This window comes from Pristis pectinata, chromosome 33 (genome assembly GCF_009764475.1).
Source record: "Pristis pectinata isolate sPriPec2 chromosome 33, sPriPec2.1.pri, whole genome shotgun sequence".
NCBI classification, from domain to species: domain Eukaryota; kingdom Metazoa; phylum Chordata; class Chondrichthyes; order Rhinopristiformes; family Pristidae; genus Pristis; species Pristis pectinata.
Window position 1 is genome coordinate 984,040 of NC_067437.1, and position 25,223 is coordinate 1,009,262.

General features: G+C 46.0%; 1 protein-coding gene across 1 annotated transcript in view; it reads left to right on the forward strand.

Moving 5' to 3' along the window:
* Positions 1-24,720, forward strand: part of LOC127585402 (synaptotagmin-1-like) — a 40,155-nt gene extending 15,435 nt beyond the window's left edge. Inside the window, exons 5-8 of the mRNA XM_052042826.1 lie at positions 8,667-8,834; positions 11,554-11,671; positions 17,335-17,468; positions 21,038-24,720. Coding sequence (XP_051898786.1) covers positions 8,667-8,834; positions 11,554-11,671; positions 17,335-17,468; positions 21,038-21,247 — 630 coding nt within the window. The 3' untranslated portion in view covers positions 21,248-24,720. The remainder of the gene's footprint in view (positions 1-8,666; positions 8,835-11,553; positions 11,672-17,334; positions 17,469-21,037) is intronic.
* The last annotated feature ends 503 nt before the right edge of the window (positions 24,721-25,223 follow it).

Below are 25,223 nucleotides of genomic sequence, written 5' to 3' on the forward strand. Positions count from 1 at the left end.
TAAGGCAAACCAAACAACTTGCACAAGCTCACAATGACTGGCTCTGGCTTCTTTGTATTTAACTGTTTCTGTCTGTATTCATTTCATGGATCTGCTCCCTTGCAACCAGCAGCAAGGGTAACTCACTGAGCCAGACAAACCACAAGGCTGCTGGAGGTTGAGTGTTGGAGCAGTATCTGTTGGAACGTCTGTGGGGGGAAAGGAATTGTTGGCCCTTTGGGTCGAAAGCCTACATCAAGTTGTGGAAACCTGATGCAGGGCTTCGACCCGAAACATCGACAATTCCTTTACCCCCACAGATGCTGCTCGTCCCGCTGAGTTCCTCCAGCAGATTGTGTGTTGCTCCAGATTCCAGCATCCAGTATGAATTTTTATGTTTTTTTGTTTGTCCTTGAAAGGTAAATAAGCAAACTAATCACACAGTTAAAAAAGCGCTGGCTGATTGACGGGAGAAGTCATTGATTGGGGCCACCAGGTAGATTTACCTCATTAGGGACCGCATCTACTCTCTGCCCTACTGTGGCAGTGTAGTGGTTGAGTTCCTGGATTATCCAGAGTCCTGGCCTGTGGATCTACCATCATGAGTTAGAATCCCACCGTGACATCAGGAGAATAAAATTCAACTAAATAACTAAATCTGGAACAAGAGAACTTGGATCCATCTTGGTGAAGGTGGAACTGACAGACTGTCACAGGTTCACTAATATCTGGGAGGAAAAGGAAACTGCCGTCCTTAACCAGTCTGGCTACTTGTGACTCCACACCCACTGACGAGGTTGACTCTTAACTTTGTCCTCAGTTTAGGGGCAATTAGGGATGTGCAATAAATGCTGGCGTTGCCAGTGACCTCCACGTTCTGGGAATGGGTAAACCTGTCAACATTCTGCTGGAACTTCTAATCTGCTTGAACATTGGAAAAATAATTCACAGCTTTGAATATGAGTAATGAACTTGGCATTTTTATTTATCCCACTCTGAAGTAATCCACACAGTCCTCCAGCAACACTTTTTATCTGCCAATTTCATGAACACAATTAAGTACAAGGAGCAAGACGGAAAGGTAACAAACAGAAGGGAAAGGTGCCCACTATACACAAGGTTTCCACTATACACACATCTGCTTTCGTCATTAAACAATGTTTCAAAGACAGGAAAACGGAAAAGAAAATGAGATTGGGGTGACTGGAAAGTTTGATCAAACGATTTCAAAGGAGAAAGTAATTAGGAAAGAGGGGAAGTTTAGGGAAGGGATTCCAGAGACTCAGGCACCCAGTCTCAATATGTAAACATGTAAAGTCACTGCATGACACATATGATCATGTGTGCATCGTTGTACACATCTATGAGAAGAACCTTGAATAAACCAGCACACATCTTGTCGAGCTCGCCACGTTTCCTGTGTGTTACCCTACACACGCTGCATGTTTCTCCACTAGGGTTTAGGAATCCACAGAAGCACATTCACTACACTGGAAACGAGGATGGGAGATGAGAGAGCCAAAGCTGATGAAGTCGACAACCTTATACTTATGATGGCAGTGGGCATCAGAGAACCCACAACTTGTCATGATAAGTGCAACGTGCAGACTGGAAGTAACGGAACTGGAGTACAGCAGAAACTAGGGGTAATGTGTGTTGATTGTTGAGCATGAACATTGCAATAGTTTAAGCTCAACTGGTGCAAGATGCTCAGATCCTGTCTGCTATAACAGGCACTGAATTGCTTAGGTAAAGCACACGAGCTCTTTGGTTCTAGAATGAATGGAAAAGTTCTTTAAAGTCAATAATATTCCTGAAATGGAGGAAGGACTGCTCAAGATGAAGCAATACAACAGCGTAAAGAAGCACTGTTGGGAGATGGAAGCCAGTTCTTTTAACTCAGGATAGCCAACAAGTGTCTCTCATATCTGCTGAGAACAATTTGCAGGGGAAACAAGACATCGTAAAAGTGAGACAACCATCCTGAACTCAGCTTAACCCTCAGACGTGGACCAGATCAAGAGGCAAGTAGTAGTGAGGCCAACATTCAAAGGGGTGAGAAGAACAAACATCAGACGGCATTTGTCCTGCTGCTCGCAGACTGACACCTCAACCCAAACCCTAAGTTCGCATCTGTTTCCACACTGGAGAAAATAATGTTGGGATGAGAAGGGAAGTAATAACTTGAAGGAAAATCCATTTACTTTCACCTCTTCTGTGGCCAACATTTACTTTAGACAATTGAATGACCAACGAGCTGTAATGGTTTTTGAAACATTATTTACAGGTGGGTTCTAAGTATTCCCAGATATATTCAGGGAAAACAAGGAAGGGCTGAAAGGAGGAGCAGTGGCAATATTGAATAAGGGGAATCGTGTAGTGCTGTGTTGGGATGATTCAGGACAGAAACTATCTGTTTGGAAGTGGGGAACAACAGAGATGCATTTACGCTTGGACTGTCCCATAGGCATCCAACAGGGGAAGGATAGTGAGTAGAGAATTTGCAGAGTAGTGATGCAGCTAAACACAGGCTTGGAGAGCAACAACGTAAGGAAGAAATAGGGGGATGATTTCTGAAAGGTATCCACAAGAGCTCCTTTGATCAGCGTGTTCCTGGCCCAGCGAGGACGCCGGCATTGTTAGACTCAGATCCAGAGAAGGAGCTGTATCAGTGGGGGACCATCTGGGAAACAATGATCATAATATGTTTAGAAAAGGCATCAAAGAAGATTTGGTCTATTCCAAGTTAAAGATAGTTAAGTAGAGAAGAGCCAGTTTCAAAAGGATAAGACCAGATTTGGCCCATGTTAATTCAAATCAAAAAACAGAACACTGCAAAAACTGGCCATGTCAAGCAGCATCTGCGGAGGCATAAGTCGACACTTCAGAAAGAAACCCTGCATCAGGACTGAGAGGGAAGGGGAAAGATTTGCAGGATATAGCAGTACAAGAGAGGGGGTTGGATGGGTGCTGGTCGGTGATGGGTGGAAGCAGATGGAACGGGTGGGGAGAGGCAGAAGCAGTTGGCGTTTCATGTGGAAGATTCGTCAGCTGAATTTCTTCTCCTGCATTTCTGGTTTTGTTTCAAACCCCAGCTTTGGCAGATTTATTGGTTTTCCAATCTTGCAGCTTTTACCTGTGTACCAGGTCACGTTTATTACTCATCACCACTTGGTCTGAATAGGAAGCTTTGGACTTCATTGTGGAGATGATGTTTGGTAGGGAGCCCAAGGATATTGAACTGGTAACGATTAACATCAGCTGGGATGTGGTGTGATTTGGAGGTTATGTTTGGAATAAAAGTGTTCCTTTAAACACCACCACTTATGTTATTTTTACTGATTGTAGTTTGCTCGGAAGTAAACTTAACACAAGTCACAACATGGTATCTGTTTGCTCTGTGACATTAAAGCTCTAAGCAGCTCATGTAATAGAAACTTAAAGCTAAAGTTAATTATGCCAGCATTTAAACTCCAGTTACCAGTTTGAGAGCTGACACCAATACCTTCAGTTTTAGTTACCACTGGTATTTGTCTGCAGCAGGAGAGAGGTGCTTATGTGTTTGATGCCACAGGTGCGTCATGTCAGAACCCAATGATGTACAATTCCCCTCAGACCCAGGGTGTTAACAGGCTCCGTGCAGAGCCCCCTGACCAGAAGGAGGAGCAGACCACCCAGTCACAGAGTCACAGACCAATACAGCATTGATACAGGCCCTTTGGCCCAACCAGTCCATGCCGACCACGGTGCCCACTCAGCTAGTCCCAATTTCCTGCGTTCGGCCCATATCCCTCCAAGCCCCACCCCTCCATGTACCTATCCAAGTGCTTCTTAAATGACACTGTTGTACCTGCCTCACCCACTCCCTCTGGCAGCTCATTCCACACACTCACCACCCTCTGCGTGAAACAGTTGCCCCTCAGGTCCCTTTTAAATCTTTCCCCTCTCACCCTAAATATGTGCCCGCTAGTTTTGGACTCCCCTACCCTGGGGAAAAGACTGTTACCGTCCATCTTATCTCTGCCTCTCATGATTTTACACTCCTCTATAAAGTCGCCCCTCATTCTCCTACGTTCCAAGGAATAAAGACCCAGCCTGGCCAACCTCTCCCTGTAACTCCGGCCCTCGAGTCCTGGCAACATCCTTGTAAATCTTCTCTGCACTCTTTGCAGTGTAACCATGTCTTTCCTATAACAGGGTGACCAGAACTGTACACAGTGCTCCAAGTGCAGCCTCACCAACGATTTCTACAACTGCAACATAATGTCCCTACTCCTGTGCTCAGTGCCCTGGCTGATGAAGGTCAACGTGCTAGATGCTTTTTTCACTACCCTGTCTACCTGTGATGTCACTTTCAATGAACTTTTACTCCTGGGTCCCTCTGTTTCTGCCAACAGAGAGACCCGATCCTAATGCCAGACCCCCAGTGTTCAGGGAAGGGCCATCGCTGTCCTGTTAAATATTCAAATGAATATCAGCTTGTCCAATAAAGCCAGTTATCCACTTTGTAAGCAGCTGTGACAATGTGTCATTAGTTATCCACAGAGATTATAGCTGGAGGAAATGCCAAGAGAAGTTGTTCCCTGTATGAACAGAACAGGGGGCAGTAATTTCCATACAGTGATCCCATTTCTCCCCTTTCTTAGAAAATATTTTTATAGATGAATGCGTACACACGGTTCACCGTGGGCATGTATGCACGCAATTCACCGTGCATGCGTACACACGCGGTTCACCGTGGGCATGTATGCACGCAATTCACCGTGCATGTGTACACACGCGGTTCACCGTGAGCATGAATGCACGCAATTCACCGTGCATGCGTACACACGCGGTTCACCGTGAGCATGTATGCACGCAATTCACCATGAATGCATGTGCATGCAGTTCACCGTGAGCATGTATGCACGCAATTCACCATGAATGCGTACACATGCGGTTCACCGTGAGCATGTATGCACGCAATTCACCATGAATGCATACACATGCGGTTCACCGTGAACATGTATGCACGCAATTCACCATGCATGCATGTGCATGCAGTTCACCGTGAACTCATACACACACGTTCACCATGAATGTGTACACATGCAGTTCACTGTGAACGCGTACACACACTCTCACCGTACATGTGTACACATGCGGTTCACCGTGAACACACACACACACTCACCGTGAACACACGCTCACACTCACCGTGCATTCATATAGGACCGTCTCACACTGAGCAATCACATTTTGATTTTGCTCTCCTCCGGGACACTGTGTGCAGAGGGAGGTTCGAGGGACTGACGTCCCACAGCAGCCTTACCCCCCCCCCCCCCCCGGACCTTGTATAGCTACCACTGTGCTTGAGGTGACTCACAGGAAACCGTCGGAGAGGGTGCTGGACGACAACACCCGGTCCTGGAGATTTCCAGATGGATGGTGGGACTTCTCTGACAGCAGATGATCCTCCCGTGTCGGTTAATGTCTGGTTCGATGTGTATCCCTGGAAAGAAACTCGAGAGTCTGATGTAATTGGGCTGATGGAGGGGAGCAGGGAGAGGTTCGAATCCCTTTCCCTGCACGCCCTGCCGCAGCAGGCAGACGGCAGTCCCTTCCCTCCCACAGCCCCGGGGGCAGTTCTGGGGGGTACTGAAGCTCTGAGTTTGTCAGGGTGACAACACAGGAGGGACTTTCCCCACCACCGTCCAGTTCCAACAATGAGACATGTTGGTAAAATGTTAACCAATTGGTCGGGGAGATTCCCACCCGGATCTGCTCTCCCCACACAGATTCCAGTCTGATCGTTGGACTGTCCCGTCTAGGGGAAAGCTCATACTCACCTTGGGTGGGTCCTGTCAGAGGGTTACACTTCCTTCCTCAGAGCACTGTGAAGCAGGGTGTGGAGCTCTGCTCCGTGTGATGTTGTAAACTATATTTGTGGCTTTAAAGTTGTCATCCCTTGAAGGACTGTGTCATGTGACTAACCATCCCCTTGACTACTGACAATGTGTACAGAAAACGCCAAAGGCATCTATGAAGAGTTCTTGAATAAAACACACGGCTGTCTCACACACATTGATGTTTGCGTTTAAACGGGTCTCTTTGGAGATTAAGATCTCACTGAGCATACATACTTCTCAGCAGGGAAAACATGAATTTTCTTTTTCTTTCTATTCATCAAGTAGAAATACTGACATGAGAGGTTTATGTAAGTGCTGCTAACAGAGCGCTGGGTGGAAATTACCAAGATAATTACTGACACAACTTCCCCCTTTCCACATATTGTCTGAACTTGCAGTGTTATCTCTGTGACACAAGCATGGACTCAGTGACCTGTGGGAGGCTCCCTGACCTGAAACGTTGATTGGTTTCTCCTTCCACAGCTGCTGGCTGACAGGCTGTGTTCTTCCAGTGGTTCTGTCACTGACTCAATATACCCATTCTTTACAAGTGAAGCTAAATAGTCGCTACATTTATAATGTCGGGTTTGTGCCACTTTAAGGATTGTACCCTATAGAGTCACAGAGTTACACAGCACATACAGGCCCTTCGGCCCAACTCATCCATGCCAACCAAGATGTCTACCTGGATGTGCCCATATATGCCCATTTCCCTCTGAACCTTTTCTATGCATGTCCCTGTCCAAATATCTTTTAAACATTGTAATTTTACCCAACTCTACAGCTTCCTCTGGCAGCTCATTGCATAGACCCACCACCCACTGTGTGAAGAGATTGCCCCTCAGGTCCCTTTTAAATCTCTCCCTTCTCACCTTAAACCTGTGCCCCTAGTTTTAGACTCCCCTACCCTGGGAAATGGCCATCCACACACCCACCCATTACTGTTTTCCCCAACATTTAGTGTAAAAGCTTCCAGAAATCTGCTTCTGTGGAGTTAGGCCTCAGTGTAAGTGCTATCCTATCTCTGTAAATTCTTTATTGATAAAGTGCCATTTGTTTAATTTACTGCATATCCTCCAATATCTAAAGAGGGGCCGAGAAAGATGTGGAGCCGGCAGTGGTTATCACCAGGACCTCTATCAAAGCAGTAAAATGTTTCTGATATCATACAAATGATCAGCATCACTAGGTGGTCTTCAGGTGGCTATTGCACTGCTAAAGGAGGAAGTGCTGTTATTGAATTGAAGCAGTAGAGACGGCTTTAAACCACCCAAAAGCAAAATACTACAGCTGCTGGAAATATGAAATAAAACAGAAAGTATGGAAATTCCCAGCAGGTCAGGCAGCATCTGTGGAGAGAGAAAATGACTTAATGTTTCAAGTCAATGACCTTACTGATGATCATGAAGCTAATACTAGTGGCTTGACATAAAAAATATTCCATTTCCCCATCATTCACATACCTCTGGAGAGTGTTGTGTAAATGGCAGGATCCTGAGAAATGTTGTAGAACAGAGAGACCTAGGGTTACAAGTACGTAGTTCCCTGAATGTGATTACACAGGTAGACAGGATGGTGAAGAGGTGTTTGGCACGCTGGCCTTCATTGGTCAGTGCACTGAGTACAGGAGATGGGACATTACATTACAGCTGTACAGGACGTTGGTGAGACGCACTTGGAGTATTGTGTGCAGTTCAAGTCGCCCAGCTATAGGAAGGATGTCGTTAAGCTGGAGACAGTGCAGGAAAGATTCACAAGGATGTTACCAGGACAGGAGGGCTTGAGTTATAAGGAGAGATAGGCTGGGGCTTTTCTCCCTCCAGTGTAGGAGGCTGAGGGGTGATCTAATAGAGGTTTATAAAATGGTAACAGGTGTAGATGAGGTGAATAGCCACAGTCTTTGTCCAGGGCAGGGGAGTCTAAACCCGAGGTTTAAGGTGTGAGGGGAAAAATTTAAAGGGGAGCTAAGGGGCAAGTTTTTCACACAGGTGGTGGGTGTGTGGAACAGGCTGCCCGAGGAAGTGGTAGATTTAGGTACAGTTACAATGTTTAAAAGGCATTCAGGCAGGTACATGGATAGGAAAGGTTTAGAGGGATATGGGCCAAACACGAGCAAATGGAACTAGCTCAGGTAGGCACCTTGGTCGGCATGGATCAGTGGGGCTGAAGGGCCTGTTTCCATGCTGTATGACTCAATGACTCTGCCTTTACTTGGCACAACACCAATACAATAAAGTCAAACTTATTTAGGATGGGGGTAGAGCAGTTCAATCACTATATAAAGAGTGGAGGTGATTGGCTAATTCCTCGTCAATCAAGCTTGGTGCTTACACTGTTGTAAATCACAGAGACTGATTTTAAGTTACATGCAACTACCTTTCACCCTGCACTTTCCTGGAGAAATCATCCTGCTCTCAATGGAAGAAGTCACTGTAGCTTAGCTTTCCTCCGCTCTTTAAATATTTTGTTTCCTGAGTAAACGGACTTTGTTTGCTGTACAATAGATTTTCGATGTGCCCTGACAGCTCACCTCCAGCGTGTCTCTGACTTCTTTGTTGTAATGCACTGGGATGTCAGTGTAAGTTGAACCGACCTATGGTGGTTCTTCATGGATCTATCGGCCCCAGGTGAGTGTGATACGGCCCAGTGTGTACACCTGCGTGGTTGTCAAAGGGAGGGAAGGTTGTCTGTCGTTTACATTGAGTCCCGACACAGGGCACCATCTGAAGGAACAAGCTGAATATTTCCTGTAACTCCTGTGGCTTCTGCTTTTAGTTCACACTTGATTTCCTGTTCCAGATTCCTTACTCGGAGCTTGGAGGTAAAGTCCTTGTCATGGCCGTGTACGACTTTGACCGGTTTTCAAAGCACGATGCCATCGGTGAAATTCGGATTCCAATGAGCAGTATTGACCTAGCTCACGTGATCGAGGAGTGGAGAGACCTTGAGTCAGCTGAGAAGGAGGAGGTATGGAGATAACATCTGGGGAGCTACTGCACATTGCTGGAGGGGAACATCTGGGGAGCTACTGCACACTGCTGGAGGGGAACATCTGGGGAGCTACTGCACACTGCTGGTGGGGAACCTTCATTACTAGGAAATTGTTCTAGGAATGCAAGCAACAGAAAACATAAGATACTCACTCAAACATACTCTGTCGAAACAGTTGAGAGGGAAGTCGTCATTGTGATCCTTGACGGGGACCATGTCCTTCAATTAGCAGCGGGTAGAGTGTTTGAGATTCCCAGTTTGACCAGAACAGCTCGTTTTGGAAGGGTCTCCCAGTTAACTTTGCAACTGAAAACCAGATATTAAATCCTCAAAGTTACCAGTTTGTGCTTTTTTAGATCATACTTGTGTGAGGCTTCTTGAGGTGGTCTGCCACATCAGAGACCGTTTTTAATGGAGTTCCTTGTTGCACAGGTGCAGGGCTTTGATCCCTTATCTAAGAGAAAACATTCCACACATCCACAGAAGGACCTACCTAAAACACACAAACAATTTAGTGTTAATTAGCACAATGGCATAAATTCTTCAACTCAATGCTGTCAGTGTCTTGGAGTTATAGTTATACAGCAGGGAAACAGGCCCTTCGGCCCAACTTGTCCATACTGACCAAGGTGCCTTCCTGCACTAGTCCCATTCCCTGCATTTGGCCCCTATCCTGGGAATTTTCTATCCATGAACCTGTTTAAACATTGTAATTGTACCCGCCTCCACCACCTGCTCTGGCAGCTTGTACCACATAGCCACTCAGGTCCCCTTTAAATCTTTCCCCTCTCACTTTAAACCGGTGCCCCTAGTTTTAGACTCCCCTACCCTGGGAAAAAGTCTGTGACCATCCACCTTATCTATGCCTCTGTAAGGTCACCCCTCAGCCTCCTTCGTTCCGGGGAAAACAGTGCCAGCCTGTCCAGTCTCTCCTTATAACTCACGCCCTCCAGTCCAGGCAATGTCCTTGTGAATCTTTTCTGCACCCTCTCGCTTCACCAGATCCTTGTAGAGTCATAGATTCATACAGCACAGAAACAGGCACTTCAGCCCTACTGGTCCATGCTGAACAAGGTGCCCCATCCAAGCTAGTCATTTGCCACCGTTTGGCCCATAACTTCTAAACCTTTCCAATCCATGTACCTGTCCAGCTGTCTTTTAAAAGTTGTTATTGAACCTGCCTGAACCACTTCCTCTGGCAGCTCGTTGCACATAGATACTACTCTTTGAATAAAAAAGTTCCCTCTCAGGTTCCTATTAAATCTCTCCCCTCTCGCCTTAAACCTATGCCCTCTAGTTCTTGATTCCCTAACTCTGGGAAAAAGACTGAGTGCATTCACCCTATCTATGCCCCTCATGATTTTATACACCTCTATAAATCACCCCTCAGCCTCCTATGTTCCTAGGAATAAAGTCCCAGCCTGCCCAACCTCTCCCTGTAACTCAGTCCCTCAAGTCCTGGCAACATCCTTGTAAATCTTTTCTGCGCTCTTTCTGGTTTATTAACACCTTTCCTACAGCAGGGCGACCAAAACTGAACACAATACTCCAAGTGCGGCCTCACCAGCGTCCTGTATAACTGCACCATGACATCCCAACCTTTATACCCAGTGCCCTGACTGATGAAGGCCAGCGTGTCAAAAGCCTTCTTCCCCACCCTGTCTACCTGTGACTCCACTTTCAATGAACCATGTACTTGTACTCCAAGGTCCTTCTGTTCTACAACACTCCCCAGGGCCCTGCCGTTCACTGTGAAAGTCCTACCTGGATTTGACTTTCCAAAATGCAACACCTCGCACTCATCCTAATTAAACTCCATTTACCATTCCTCAGCCCACTTATTCAGCTGATCAAGATCCCCCTGTAATTTTTGACAACCTTCTTCATTGTCCACTATACCACCTATGTTAGTGTCACCTGCAGACTTACTAACCATGCCTTGTACATTCTTATCCAAATCGTTGCTATAGATGACAAACAACAAAGGGCCCAACACCGACCCCGAGGCACATCACTAGTCACTTGTGTTGAAGAATTGTGTTGTGTTGTTGTAGATGTGTCTCTGGTTCTGTGCTCCCTTCAATCCCAACTCCCAACTTGTAGGATAGAATCACTGGATTGACCCTGGAGATGCCTGAGCAATTACACTGGGGTTCTGATGCTCCCAACACATGAACCTGGGGTTTCCAATGTCATACAGAACATTCCTTCTCATGGGCCAGGGATTCCCAAGAGTCAGTGGGGATGTCATATTTTTTCACAGAGGCTTTGAGCATATCCTCAACTCTTTCCCTCTCTCTAGTATGGAGATCTCTAACCATGGCAATGTTTGTTTCAGGAGTCTGGTGTTGGGCTACCTGACTGACTGTGATTAGAGCCTCAGTACTGTGAGTGTTGGTCTGGGCAAGGACACTGATACCCCAGTCGAGAGGAGCCCTCTCTACGCAACCAATTAATAACTCAGGATGTTTGAAATGGAAATGATTTCATTTCCACGCACCAACTCTGGTCAGCAAAGAAAAAACATTTTGATTACAAAAAGACATCAACCAAAGATCAATGATTATTTTGGAAATAAATTGGAAAAAGCCTGTAATTTTTATCATGTGACATAATTCATTCATCATTTTGAGAGCATACTGCTTAGTTCTGTCTTGTATGAGAAATTCACGAACATTTTTATCACTTGTTAAAGCAAGAGAAACTGGGCGACATCTGCTTCTCCCTTCGCTACGTTCCAACTGCGGGCAAGCTTACCGTCATTGTGCTGGAGGCCAAAAACCTGAAGAAAATGGATGTTGGTGGACTGTCAGGTAAGACCGGAGTGAGCTGAACATGGATTTCAGTTTGAAAGGAAAGGTTGATAATTTGACAGGGGTTGAGAGTTCCCAGTGAGAATCTCATCACCTCCACAAGAGCTCCGTCTCCAAATCTCCCAATGGCAACGTCCTAGAGACACGAGAGATTGCAGATGCTGAAATATGGAGCAACACACAGATGCTGGAAGAACTCAGCAGATCTGGCAGCACCTGTGGGGGGGAATGAACAGTCGACAGTTTGGGTTGAGACCCTCCATCTGGATTGGATGAAGGATCTCAACCCAAAATGTCAACTGTCCATTTCTCTCCATCGATGCTGCCTGACCTGCTGAGATCCTCCAGCATCTTGTGGGTTGATCCTGGGAGGATTATTGACAAGAAAAACCACATAAGATTATGGCCATTAAAGCAGGTCAGAGATTGGGTATCCTGCAGTGAACTGGTTCTTCTGCTGACTCTTCACCTGGAAGACACAAATCAGTCATGTGATGGAACACTCTAACTTGCCTTTATTGGTACAGGCGTAACAAAGCTGAGGACATCTTGTTACACCTTCCATCCAGGACAGGACAGTCCACCTGCACCACTCCTTCCATCATCAGCCAACCGTGGCTGCAGCCATCATGGAAGAATGGCTTTTCCGGGAGTGATTTCCCAACCGATGCCCTCTGAATACAAGGTTAATGGCAGGACTCTTAGCAGTGTGGAGGAACAGAGGGATCTTGGGGTCCACATCCATAGATCCCTGAAAGTTGCCACGCAGGTCGATAGGGTTGTTAAGGTGGCGAATGGTGTGTTGGTCTTCATTAGTCAGGGGAATTGAGTTCAAGAGACGCGAGGTGATGTTGCAGCTCTATAGAACTCTGGTCAGAATTGGAGTATTATGTTCAGTTCTGGTCGCCTCATTATAGGAAGGATGTGGAAGCTTTAGAGAGGGTGCAGAGGAGATTTACCAGGATGCTGCCTGGATTGGAGAGCATGTCTTATGAGGATAGGTTGAGTGAGCTAGGGCTTTTCTCTTTGGAGAGAAGGAGAATGAGAGGTGACTTGCTAGAGGTGTACAAGATGATGAGGCATAGATCAAGTGGACAGTCAGAAACTTTTTCCCAGGGCGACAATGGCTAACACGAGGGGGCATAATTTTAAGGTGATTGGAGGAAGATATAAGGGGGATGTCAGAGGTAACATTTTTGCACAGGCAGTGGTCCGCACTGCCTGCAGAGGTTGTGGGGGCAGATACATTAGAGACATTTAAGAGACTCTTAGATAGCCACATGAATGTTAGAGAAATTGAGGGCTATGTGGGAGGGAAGGTTAAATAGATCTTAGAGCAGGATAAAATGTCCGCACAACATTGTGGGCCGAAGGGCCTGTAGTGTGCTGTAGTGTTCTATGTTCTATGTTCTATGACCCTGAGAGGGTCACGGGTCCACCATCCCAGCCATCACCATCACCACCCAACCTGGAGAAGAATCACCTCGTTATTACTTGTGGCAACAATCTGTCACCTCCCATTAATGAGCCGCATTGCAGCAGTTTGTGAAGGTTTACCCACATCTTCGGAAAGGCAATGAGGAGTGAGCAATGGGTCTGGTGTTGTCCGTGGTGTTATATGGAACGAATGTAACACAGAAGTTACCTGTTTTCTTCTTGCTTTCTTCTCTTTCTGCCTTTTTGCTTTTGTTTTCCGCCTACACCGTTCCATGGTGACATTTGTATATTTAAGAGTTTTCTTATTAACTAGATGTTAACTATTAACTAACATGTTACCTATTAACTACACGTACCCATCTCTCACCAGACATACATCCAGCTCTGGCATACAAACCTAATTAATGCCTTTCCCAAAATATTATCAGCTATAGTTTCCATCCACTCGGAACAAATCCACATCTGCTGTTCCGGAGGAAGGTGTAACAAAATAAAACCAAGGCTTGTTTATAAATTGCATTTTAGGAAATGGATGAGAAAAAGATTAAGTTCACACCAGGAATGGTGATATGTGCAACTGTTAAGGATGTGACAGTAGATAGAGAGATGGCGGGCTCCTGGGATTCAGTTCCATTTCACCATGCCAAAATTCCTGTCTCTTCAACCAACCCCAACCCATTTGGTCCAAAGGAAATTCACTGCATCTTCAGTTCAATGTCATTTCTTGCTGATCTTGAGAACAGGGCTTCCAGGAGCTTGACGAATCCTGAGGTGCTCATGATAGATACGGACTCTGCTGTAGATGGTTAACCAAACACCCGGATGGGAAGTTTAAGCTGCTCCACTGCACTCTGCTAGGTTCCTGCTTGGTGTCACTGAACAGGCTCAAAGTACTCAGCGGCTTCTCAAGTGTTTCCCCCCAGTCTGAGTGCTCTTGGTTTAGGAGCTCCCTTGAGTTAGTGTTAACATTAGACTTCTTCAAGAAGGCTTTAAGAATGTCTGAAGTATTTCCTCCTGGAGATCAGTTGCCATAGCAATGCTGCAGTCAGGGAATCATGGAGTCACACAGCACGGAGACAGGCCCTTCAGCCCATCAACCAACCACCCATCTGCACCAATCCTACCTTAATCCCATTTTTATCCTCCCCACATTGTCATTGTCCCCCCCCCCTCCCCAGCTTTCACACAGCAGCCAAGGTCACAAACAGGTCAGACTAGATAGGGAGTGCAAATTCACCTCCTTGAACAGAAGCTACTGTCGTTGGAACATTGGTGCCTTGTGGATTTTAATGAAAATGCAATAAATGTACGACCTCAATGCACTCTGCACTGACTCAGTGTAACTGCACTGTGTAATGAATTGACCTGTACGAACAGTGTGCAAGACAGGTTTTTCACTGAACCTCAGTGCAAGTGACAATCATAAACCAATTCCAATTCCAATAAATAAACCCTAAAGTCAGATTGCCACAAACATTGAGCACGGTTTCACTGTTTACCCAAGTAGGACTGGTGCTTCCAGCTGCTCGCCCAGCTGCCTGGCACTGTAATCGTTGTGCTGGTGCTCCCAACTGACGGACACCCCGTACACATGATCAAGTGTCTGGGACACCAGCGGGATGGACGGGGATGGATTTGTCGGCTGCTGCAGGGCTGCAGACATCTCCTGCGGGGTGGGAATGGTACGGGACACTTCCATGTGCCTCCTCTCTCCGCCCACACCCTGACCCCATCCCCCACCGAGCTGGGTGGAGCCGAGCAGAGATGGGAGCACTGAGCGGACTCGCTCACGCTCTCCCTGAATCCGTGAGGCCTGCCGACGGCCAGTCTTCCCGCTCCTGTACGCTCTCCCGCCGCCATCGCCGTCTCCGTTCATTTCTGACTTATGAGCAGTTCAGGTTGTGAACCGTTCTCAGGAGCAGAACCCTGTCGTAACCCAGGGACTGTCTGTACTGGGACAAGTCAGCAACAGGGGCAAAGTCAGGTGTTTTACACTGACAACAGTGTGCCCAGTGAGATGGTGAATGTGAATGAGCAGAGATTTGCCGGGGACTGGAGAGAGAGGGTGAGGTTCACATAATAAAGATGGATTGTCAGAAGAAATAGACATGGGGACGAAACACTGTCAGTGAGGGTTGGCCCAAGTGGTAGGTTTCCCCACAGATGGTATCAGGAATATTGATCCTTTTTTCTGTAATGTCCAACACGATCCTATATATTGTTTCGTTAGCTGGGCAATGTGAACAGCCTGGCATGTGTAAAATGCAATGTAAGGCTGAAATATTTTGATTCCTTTGATTTTTATACGATTATTAAAGAAGGCTGGACAAGAGCCGACATTCAACCACGTCACCTCCTCGATATGTCCTGTAATGCTCTGCTTTGCCCATTTAATCTATGAAGCACACAGTTTGTACAAATGCCCCCAATGAAACAGAACTCCAGATCGTCTGAGATTCCCAGGGACCCACCATTCAAGCCAAGCTGGCCGAGTTCTGCAGCTGTCACTCCCTAAACCAAGGCAGTGTACGAATCATCTCAGCCTGGTAGACTCTTGTTGCTATTGTACTAACTTGTATTTGTTTAATGATGTTTACATAATAAAATATCCTGAGGTAGAATGGACAGATGTTAAATAATGATTGGAAGGAGATTATCACAACTTGATCAGAAAGCTGTGCTTGGAGGAAGGTTTTACAATCACAACACAGTGAGGTTTAGGAGGGAGATTCTGGGGAGCAAGGCCCAGGTAGGTGAAGGCTCACCGCAGCACTTGCATTCACTCAACCAGCTGTGTTGATGAGGAAATAACATTCCTTCCTGGGAATGGAATCTCGGAGAGGGTATACATAACATAAGGCCGTTTGGCCCATCCAGTCCAACGACAGTTCTATCCCACTGCCCTGCTTACTCTAATAGAAGTGGGTTTCCAGTTTCTTTTTGAACCCATGACCAAATTATCCTCCACTACTCCTTCTGCAGGAAACGCATTCCGGATTGTGATATTTGGTCTTTCTTTCTGGTAGTGGTTGCAGTGGGCGTGGCCTTAGTGCAGTGCATCTTTACATGGTCTACACTGCAGGCAAGGTCAGACTAGACACAGAGTACAGATTCATCTCCTTGAATAGAAGCCACTGTTGAGGAGCATTGGTGCATCATGGGTTTTACTGAATGTGTAATAAATAACACTCATAATCAGATTGCCACAAATATTGAATCATTTTCATTCCAGCTCAGCCGGCTCCTGACCCTCCATCAATGGGAACAGTTGCTCCCACTCAACCCTATCTGGACCCTCCTCTCCCAGTTCCCCCTCACCTTCCTCTATCCCACAGAAAACAACCCCAGCTTCTCCAGTCTTGACGAAAACCCAACCGACCAATGGTCCTGTCACCACCAGATACTAACACAGTAACAAAGGATTCATCACCAGTAATACTGAAAAATAATCGTGCTTAAGGAATAAAAAGCCTCACCTATACTTTCCTTGTCATCCTTTCCCCTCCTGTCTCTCTCCCCTATCCTATACTCTAACTGCAACTTTACTTTCTAAATAGGATCAATGCTGAGGTTTTTCACAGTGTTTTTAAATGATTATATTTATTCTACTGTCTCCCTGCTTCCACTGTTCATTGGGATCAAGAGCTGTTAAAAATAATTTCCACCCATTATCAGCAACACATGAAACGCCGGTAGAGCTCGTGAGTCAGGCAGCATCTGTGGAGGGTGAAGGCAATGGACAGTTCATGTTTCAGGTCCAGACCAGTGAAGGGTCTCAGACCGAAATGTCGACTGTCCATTTCCTTCCACAGATGCTGCCTGACCCACTGAGTTTCTCCAGCGTTTTGTGTGTTTCTGCAGATCCGAGCATCTGCAGCCACTTGTGTCTCCACTCACTGTTAGTTCTGTAGATTTGTTCTCCATTCGTTAATCTGGACTTTGAAGACTGAGGACGTCACATTGCAGCCTTTGACCTGTTAGGATACAGTTTCCTTGGGCGATGGGAGTTTGTTCTTCGCTCCATTCATGTGAAGCAGTGATCCCAGGAATAGCTTTATTGTCCAAAGGCTTTGTGCTAAAGGTTTGCTTTGTTGGTGCTCCTGCAACCAACAGCACAAAGGCAGACAGAGCTCTCCTGGGTCGTACTAAGTATAACATACCGAATTTTATTCACTCCAATAAAGTTTGCATTTACTGATTATTCCTGTAATTAATGTCCATCCTAGATCCGTATGTGAAGATCCATCTCATGCAGAATGCCAAGAGGCTGAAGAAAAAGAAGACTACCATCAAAAAGAACACGTTGAATCCATACTACAACGAGTCCTTCAGCTTTGAAGTACCCTTTGAGCAGATTCAGGTACGGACAGCCGCTTGTTTGTAAAAGACCTGTTCTATTTTTATTGTCTCCAACAAGCAGGAGTCCAACACTTGACATTTAACACCAACCCCCACCATCAGCACCCTGGAGAGAGGCAGGGATCACCAGTGAAGAGAAGCTTTGGTCAGCCTTCCAAGTACAGGTTGAGACTCTCTTGTCTGGCAACTCCCGTGTTCCGGCTTGTTTTGATTCTGTAGTACAGAACTACACTAATTACCTCATTCTAACTAAGATCTAACTAAGGCTAAAATTAACTAAAATCCATCCTAACCTGTAGCTAATTAACCTACCAGGCAACTTCTGCGATCTCAGACTACAGCATTTCTGACTTACAGAAACTTTGGGTTACTGACAGTTCTTGGAACCCTTACATGACCTGGGGAGTGTCTATACTTAAACAGAATGGTTCTCCTGCTCAGAAGAAGATGATCAAGGGCAGTTTCTGTGGTCTGGATGTTCTGTGGTCCGCCAATGTAAGGATGCCAGACTAGAGCGTTTCGACCTGTAGTCTGCTACAAGAGCAGGTTGGCAGCTTGTGACTACAGCAAGCTCCCAGAGCTGTTCCATCTCCTACAGAGCATGCCAGGAGTGTGGTGGAACACTCCCCAATTGTCTGGGACAGTCCAGCTGCAAGGGCACTCAGAAACTTCAACTCCATTCCAAAGAAACCTGTTTGATTAACATCCTATCCATCACTATAAAAATATTATTCCCACCATCATGGGGACATTGTGATTGCAAACTGCACCACAAATTCAGTGCAGCTTTTTGCCAAGGCTTTTCCAGCAGCAGCTCTCAAACCCGTGACCTCAACCACCACAGAGAACAAGGGCGATGGCCCCATGGTAATGTCATCAACTGCAGGTCTTCTCCAAGTCACACACCGTCCTGACTTAAACATAAATCGCTGATCCTTTGTGCTCATTGGATCTAAATCTCACAGCACTATAGGAGCACCTCTACCAGAAGGAATGTAGTTGTTCAGGAGGGCTGGGTGAGATATGCTGCCCTTGCCAGCACCATCCTTACCCCATGACTGAGCTTTAAAAAACGGAAGATTCAAACAATTTTGAAAACTTTGACAAGTCTAATCTCAATGGAAAGGCTTTGAGACAAAATGTGTTTGTGAAGTGTCCCCTGTGTAAAAACAGAGCTTTGAATCCAATGTTTTCATCTTACCCTGTTTCCATGGTAACTATTGTGCAAGATCCTTTCATTTTAAAAGAATTTCTTATACAGATAATTTTTGAAATTCTCCAACTGTGTCTTTATTCTACAGATTTATGGTATTTCTGTTGTCACCTCATTTTTCAAAGCTATTTCTAACCTGGAGTTGCTGGCTGATGGTTCGGGGTCTGACAGCCTTTGCCGATTCTGATCTTCGATGTGGGTGTATCAGTCTGCATGCGCTCTGACCCTGTTCTCTTGCCTGCCAGAGGCATTGACTCCAAGTGCTAAAAGCTCCAATGTAACACAAATCCTTCCCTTGTTTTGTGGCACTCGCAGGGAAGGTTCCTCTCATGTTTATCTCATTTTGTTCACTGGAGATATAACCCACATCAACACTCTGATGACTTCTTACATCGGTGATGTGTAGGGAAAGAAATACTTTCTCACAGTTAGTGCGATCCTCATCTACATCATCCCCACTTGTGGAATTAACAGTAACTCTGTACAATTATGCCCAGTGTAACCTTTATCCTGTTGAATGAACATGAATATTGTACAGTTGTAGAGAGCTTCTGAGTAAACAGTTACCCTCTACAATTAAGCACAATGTGTCATCCATTTGCCCTCCCTTGGGTTCCAGGGTCTCTCCAGTGCACAACCCCTGGTCTATTGAATAAACAGGAACACTATAGTGTTTCACTCGGAGGAGCCCTCTTCCTGCTGAATAAACAGAAGTTAAGTTTAATTATAGAGTGTGTGATCGCATTGAATAGATTTAAGTCTTCTGTTGCACATTCATAGTGAGTGGCCCTCAACCCAGTGATTAAACGGTGTATTCAGACACATAGAAAGCCCATGCAATGAGTAACACGTATCCTACTCGATAGTAGTAATACTGACCATTTCCACAATGAGTAACACCTACCTTGCTGAATGAACAGATCCAGTTGCTGTACAGTGAGTAACACAACTCTTCTGAATAAGCCAGAACTCACACAACCTACGCACCAGTACAATAACGAATCAAGGAACAACTGCAGCTGCTAGAGTCAGTTCTCTGCAGCTTGTTCTCTCAGTGACCGTGTGGGGTTTCTCCAGCTGCTCCACATTGCTCCCACGTCCCGGAGATGCGCTGCTGGGTTAATTGGCTGCTGTAAATTACCCATTAGGCAGGTTAATGGCAGAAAGGATCAAAGAGGAGTTGATGTGGCTGTGTGAGAGAGAGTAAAACTTTATAAAACTTTATTTCTACAGCATGGTAACAGGCCCTTCTGGCCCAACTCCACGCCGCCCATTTAAACCCATGTTAACCTACCTGTACGTCCTTGGGGAAACTGGAGCACCTGGAGGAAACCCACGGGGAGAACGTACAAACTCCTTACAGACAGCGACGGGAATTGAATCCTGATCGCTGGTGCTGTAATAGCGTTACACTAACCGCTACGCTACCGTCCTGCTATGTTGGCTCAGGAAATAAGGAGAGGGGAGGGGGACCAATAGGGTTGTTCCCTGGGAACCAGCACGAGCTGAGGTGCTGAATTGCCTCTGACTTTCTTGTTGTAACCGATGAAGGTAAGCACGCCGTACGCCTTCTTTCCCACCCCATCTACTTGTGTGGCCACTTTCAGGGAGCTTTGGCCACTCTCCACATCCAATTGTGCCATCACTGACCCCATCACTGACCCAGGCACTTCTCTCACTACACAAAAACGCTTCACTTCAGAGAAAATATTTCCATGGAATATACAGTACCTGCACATCTCATCCAAACATTTTACATAGCTTCATCCAATACCTTTGTACAACACAGTAATACAAAGGGCAATCACAACTTTGTTATGGACACACCACCTCAGCCAATCCCTCTAGTGCTTTGCGTTGAGTGGAAGTTGCATTTGTAGCCTTCCCCCATTGGTCCTTTGCTTTGGTCCCACCTCGCCCGAGTGTGTTCCACACATAATCCTGGTCCTAAGAACACGCCCATCACCAATGCTCAATGAGGGATAGTTTGTTCTGCGAGAAGGGCAGCCAATTCTTGGCGGATCACAGGACTTCTTTAATTGAACTGATGGTCTTTCAGTGGTAATTGCGCCTCTCTCAGTGTACGTCCCTGGGTACAGCATCTTGTGTTGATGGGGATGAACTGGGACAGAGGTCCCAATGATGCAAATGGTGCAGAGTCCAGGATTTGGAGCAGGTTCTTCTCCTTGCATGGACAAATGAGATGTCCTAGTCCTGGTTCTAAGGACTTATCTAGTAAAGGGCCCAATATATGACTGGAAGTTGATGGATGGACAACACTGGGAGTTTCTGGAATTGAATTTACCAAACTGTGCCTTGCCTTTGCTGGATGAGAAGTAAGAATTTGTGTCTTGCAGAAAGTCCAAGTGGTCATCACCGTTCTGGATTACGACAAACTGGGAAAGAACGAAGCGATTGGCAAGTGTTTTGTGGGCTGCAATGCCACGGGCGCCGAGCTTCGACATTGGTCGGACATGCTGGCCAACCCCAGGCGACCCATCGCACAGTGGCATACTCTTCAGCCCGAGGAAGAGGTGGATATCGCCCTGGGAATCAAGACGTCATGATACCACACTCGGGCCATTAGGTTTTGCAGTAGTTGAATAAGCTTTGAACAGCCGTTTGTTTTCTGTGGCTATTTGTAAAATATATCACAAACAAGTTGTTGATGAGCCTACACATGTACCTGTTTCAGGATGTCACAGTGTGTTCAGAATAACCTTGAATAAGCCCAGGTGTTTCTCTACTTTTCAGGTGGCCTGGGCTCAGTGATTATATTCAAGGAAACTGTTTTTATTCGAGACCTGGTTGTATTGTTATTCTACTTTCATTCTATGACTGTGTAGCGTTGTGCCTGTTTTGTAAGGAGGAAGTTGGAAAGAGGGATGAGATGGGTGGAGAGGAAATGTAACTGGAAAGGGAAGACAAAAGTGCGGGTAACGTGAAAGGTACAAAAGAGTTGACGGAGGAATAAGAGAACCGACTGTACAACGAGCCCTAAAACGATCAGAGATTGGGGTGAGCAGACAGAATTCTATTTTGTGAACAGAAGTTTGATCTGTTGAATAAACCTTAAGTTATTGTTCCTCATGGGCTGTGACTGGTGCTGGTTACTGTAAGCTGCTCGTCCAAGTCATGGGCCCACCAGCCAAACTCTGCACACGTCTGGGGAGGATGTAGAGAACCGTTGAAGCTGCCCACCAACCCAACCGCCCCTTCACCACCACAGCCAGGCAGGGTGCAGCCAGCAGCTACCACTGAGGTCCCGTCCTTTTACAGGGGGCAAAGCTTCAGCTTCTGTCCAAACCTTGTAAGTTTTTACATGTCTCTGAACAATCTAAAGTCATTAAAATTGATGTAAGTAATTAAAAATAGTTTAAAAATAAAATTGATTGAAAGCTGGAAATGCTAGAAAATAATTAAAATCATTTACATTAAAACAAGGAGAAGAGAACGAATTGAACATCCCTTTTTCTTCCTGATCTCCAGGCTGGGAATCCCCAGTGAAATGAATGGAGTTTCTGGCCCTACACCAGAACTGGCGCAAGGAGGAAAATCAAAAAAGACTGCAGATGCTGGAAATCTGAAATAAAAACTGAGAAAGCTAGAAACACTCAGCAGGTCAGGCAGCATCCGTGGAAAGAGAAACAGTCAACAATTCAGGTCTGAGACCCTTTTGAATCTGAAACGTTAACTCTTTCTCTTTCCACAGACGCTGTCTGACCTGAGTAGAGATGCAGAGACAGTGTCTCCAGTGTTACGCATAGTCCCGGCATGTTGAGTGATGGATGCACCACGTCTGTCAGTCAGGTTATCCCAGGGTCACAAGCCCAAGGAAGTCTTGGACTCACATACCCAGGAGCAGAAAAACACTGATGGTTCCCTTTGCATTTTCCAGCTACAGCCACCACAATCCAGCTCAAAAAGATCTCGACACATACATAATACCACATTCACATCAGTTGCTTTACTGTTATGAACCTGAATTAACGTAGTACGGTAACATGGCCTAAGAGCAAGATGCAGCCGAGAGCCCCATACCAGTGCATACCAACCCAACCACCCTTTCACCACCACAGCCAGTCAGGGTGCAGCTACCAGCAAGATGCATACCAGTGTGCTGGTTCACAAGAGCAGTTACTACCTACTCTGAATGACAAGATGGAAATCTACTGACTAACATAGAGCAGAAGTTGAATGCAACGCCAGTTGTTCGTGCTCCCTCAGACGAGTGCAAGAGTTTAGAGTCAGGCATATGTTCAGGGCAGATCAATGATTACACAGAACTGCTCTGGAGCCTATACAGTGCTCAGTAAATTGGGATTACACAGAGGTTTCCCTGAAGCCTGTGAATGCCATGGCAAAAGAAGTCGTCGTTCTCAGAACAAAAATTCATTGAATCTTACAGCACAGATCAAGGCCATTCATCCAACAGAGACATCCAATTAGTCCCCTGTCCTTTCCCCTTGCAATTGCCATTTTCTCCCTTTGTCTATTTATCTCACAATCTTATCTAATGGTACAGGCACATAGTCCCTGAAAGTGACGTCACAGGCAGACAGGGTGAAGAAAGTTTTTAGCACGCTGGCCTTCATCAGTCAGGGCACTGAAAGTAGGAGTTGGGATGTTGCAGTTGTGCAAGTCATTGGTGAGACCACACTTGGAGTATTGTGCACAGTTTTGGCCACCCTGTTATAGGAAATATTCCACTAAAGTGGAAAGAGCACAGAGAAGATTTACGAGGATGTTTCCAGGACTCGAGGGCCTGAGTTATAGGGAGAGGTTGGACAGGCTAGGACTTTATTCCTTGGAGCGTAGGAGACTGAGAGGTGACCTTTATAGAGGTCAATAAATCATGAGGGGTATCGATAGTGTGAATGCACACTGTCTTTTTCCCAGGGTTGGGGAACCAAGAACCAGAGGGCATAGGTTTAAGGTGAGAGGGGAGAGATTTAATAGAAACCCGTAACTTTTCCACACAGAAGGAGGTCAGTATATGGAACGAGCTGCCAGAGGAAGTGGTAGGGGTGGGTACGTTAACAACATTTAAAAGACACTTTGACACTAGGAAACATTTAGAGGAATATGTGTCAAACAAAGGCAAATGGGACTAGCTTATATGGGGAATCTTGGTGGGCATGGACCAGTTGGGCCAAAGGGCCTGTTTCTGTGCTGTATGACTCTATGACTCTTGGAATCTGTGATAAAACCTGCTGCCATTGGCCTCTTATGGAGCCATAGGAGGTCATTGCTCCAATTCCAATCATCCCATTCCTGTGAAGGGCCTTTCCAATTCCCGTCTGAAGGTTCTGACTGACTCACTTGCCAACAGCACTTTCCAGACCATCAGAAAGCAGAAGACTGCAGATAAAAACAGAAACTGGCAAAAGAAGTCGCTCCCTCCAGCAAGTAGGGAGCGACATTTCAGTTCTCCATTTCTCAGACCTGCTGAGTATTTCAGCATTTTCTGTTTTTACTTCAGAGTTCCACAACACAACCACTGTTTGTGTAGAGAAACATTTCTCCTTACCTCCCTCCTGTGTCTTTACCCATCAATTTGGAAATGTGCCCTCTGGTCCTTGATCCCTCTGCTAATGGGGTCAGTTCCCCTTTACACTATCTAAACCCATTCTGATCTAGGACATGTCCATCACATCTCCTCTCCACCTCCGTTGCTTCAAGGGGAACAAGCACATCACTGAAACCCATCATAGTAAAACTCTTCTGCAGCCTCTCAGACCAGACCTGGACCCATCCTCCATGAGGGGCAATTTATGGAAAGGAGTTGTCCTAGGCCCACCTCAGACTCCACTGCCAACTACTTCCAAATTCTCTTGAACTTGTTTGAACAGTTGGATCTGTGTATTTCCTTCAACAATGTCAGTGGTTAGAATTAAAGCAGAAAGTGTTGGAAATGTACAGGAATTCAGATAACATCTGTGGAGAGAGGAGCTGAGTTAATGTTGTGGGGCACAGGGGAGACAATATCCGTTCCTCGTGGAGCCCACTGCACAATTTTTCATCAGTGATCTTTGGACAACTTTTGCCGTCATTTAGTTATCAGCAGAGCAAATATATTCACTATGTTTAGGTATAACATAGCAAATACTGGTAGCCCTGTGCCTGCCCTGTTAGTGGACTAATACACAGAGGGAGGGCAGTCATACAGGTGTGTTTATCATTCGTTAGTAACAGGGGTTTCATGGTCTACATGTCAATCAGCCTCAATAGCAGATGCCAATGGCCCAACGTCAAGTGGCCTGATGCACAGAATAGACGGAATTATTTGAAGATCTGGTTGCAACTGGGGGACTTTGGTCAACATGAAGTAAGTATCACTCAACATCATCGTACTTATGGTGTAATTAAGGGCAGGACAGGGTCACTGCTAGTAGAGCCACTGCCTCACAGTGCAAGAAACCCGGGTTCAATCCCGACCTTGGGTGCTGTCTGTGTGGAGTTTGCACGTTCTCCATGTGACCATGTGGGTTTCCCCCGGGTGCTCCAGTTTCCTCCCACATGCAGTGTGGTGGGGTAACTGGG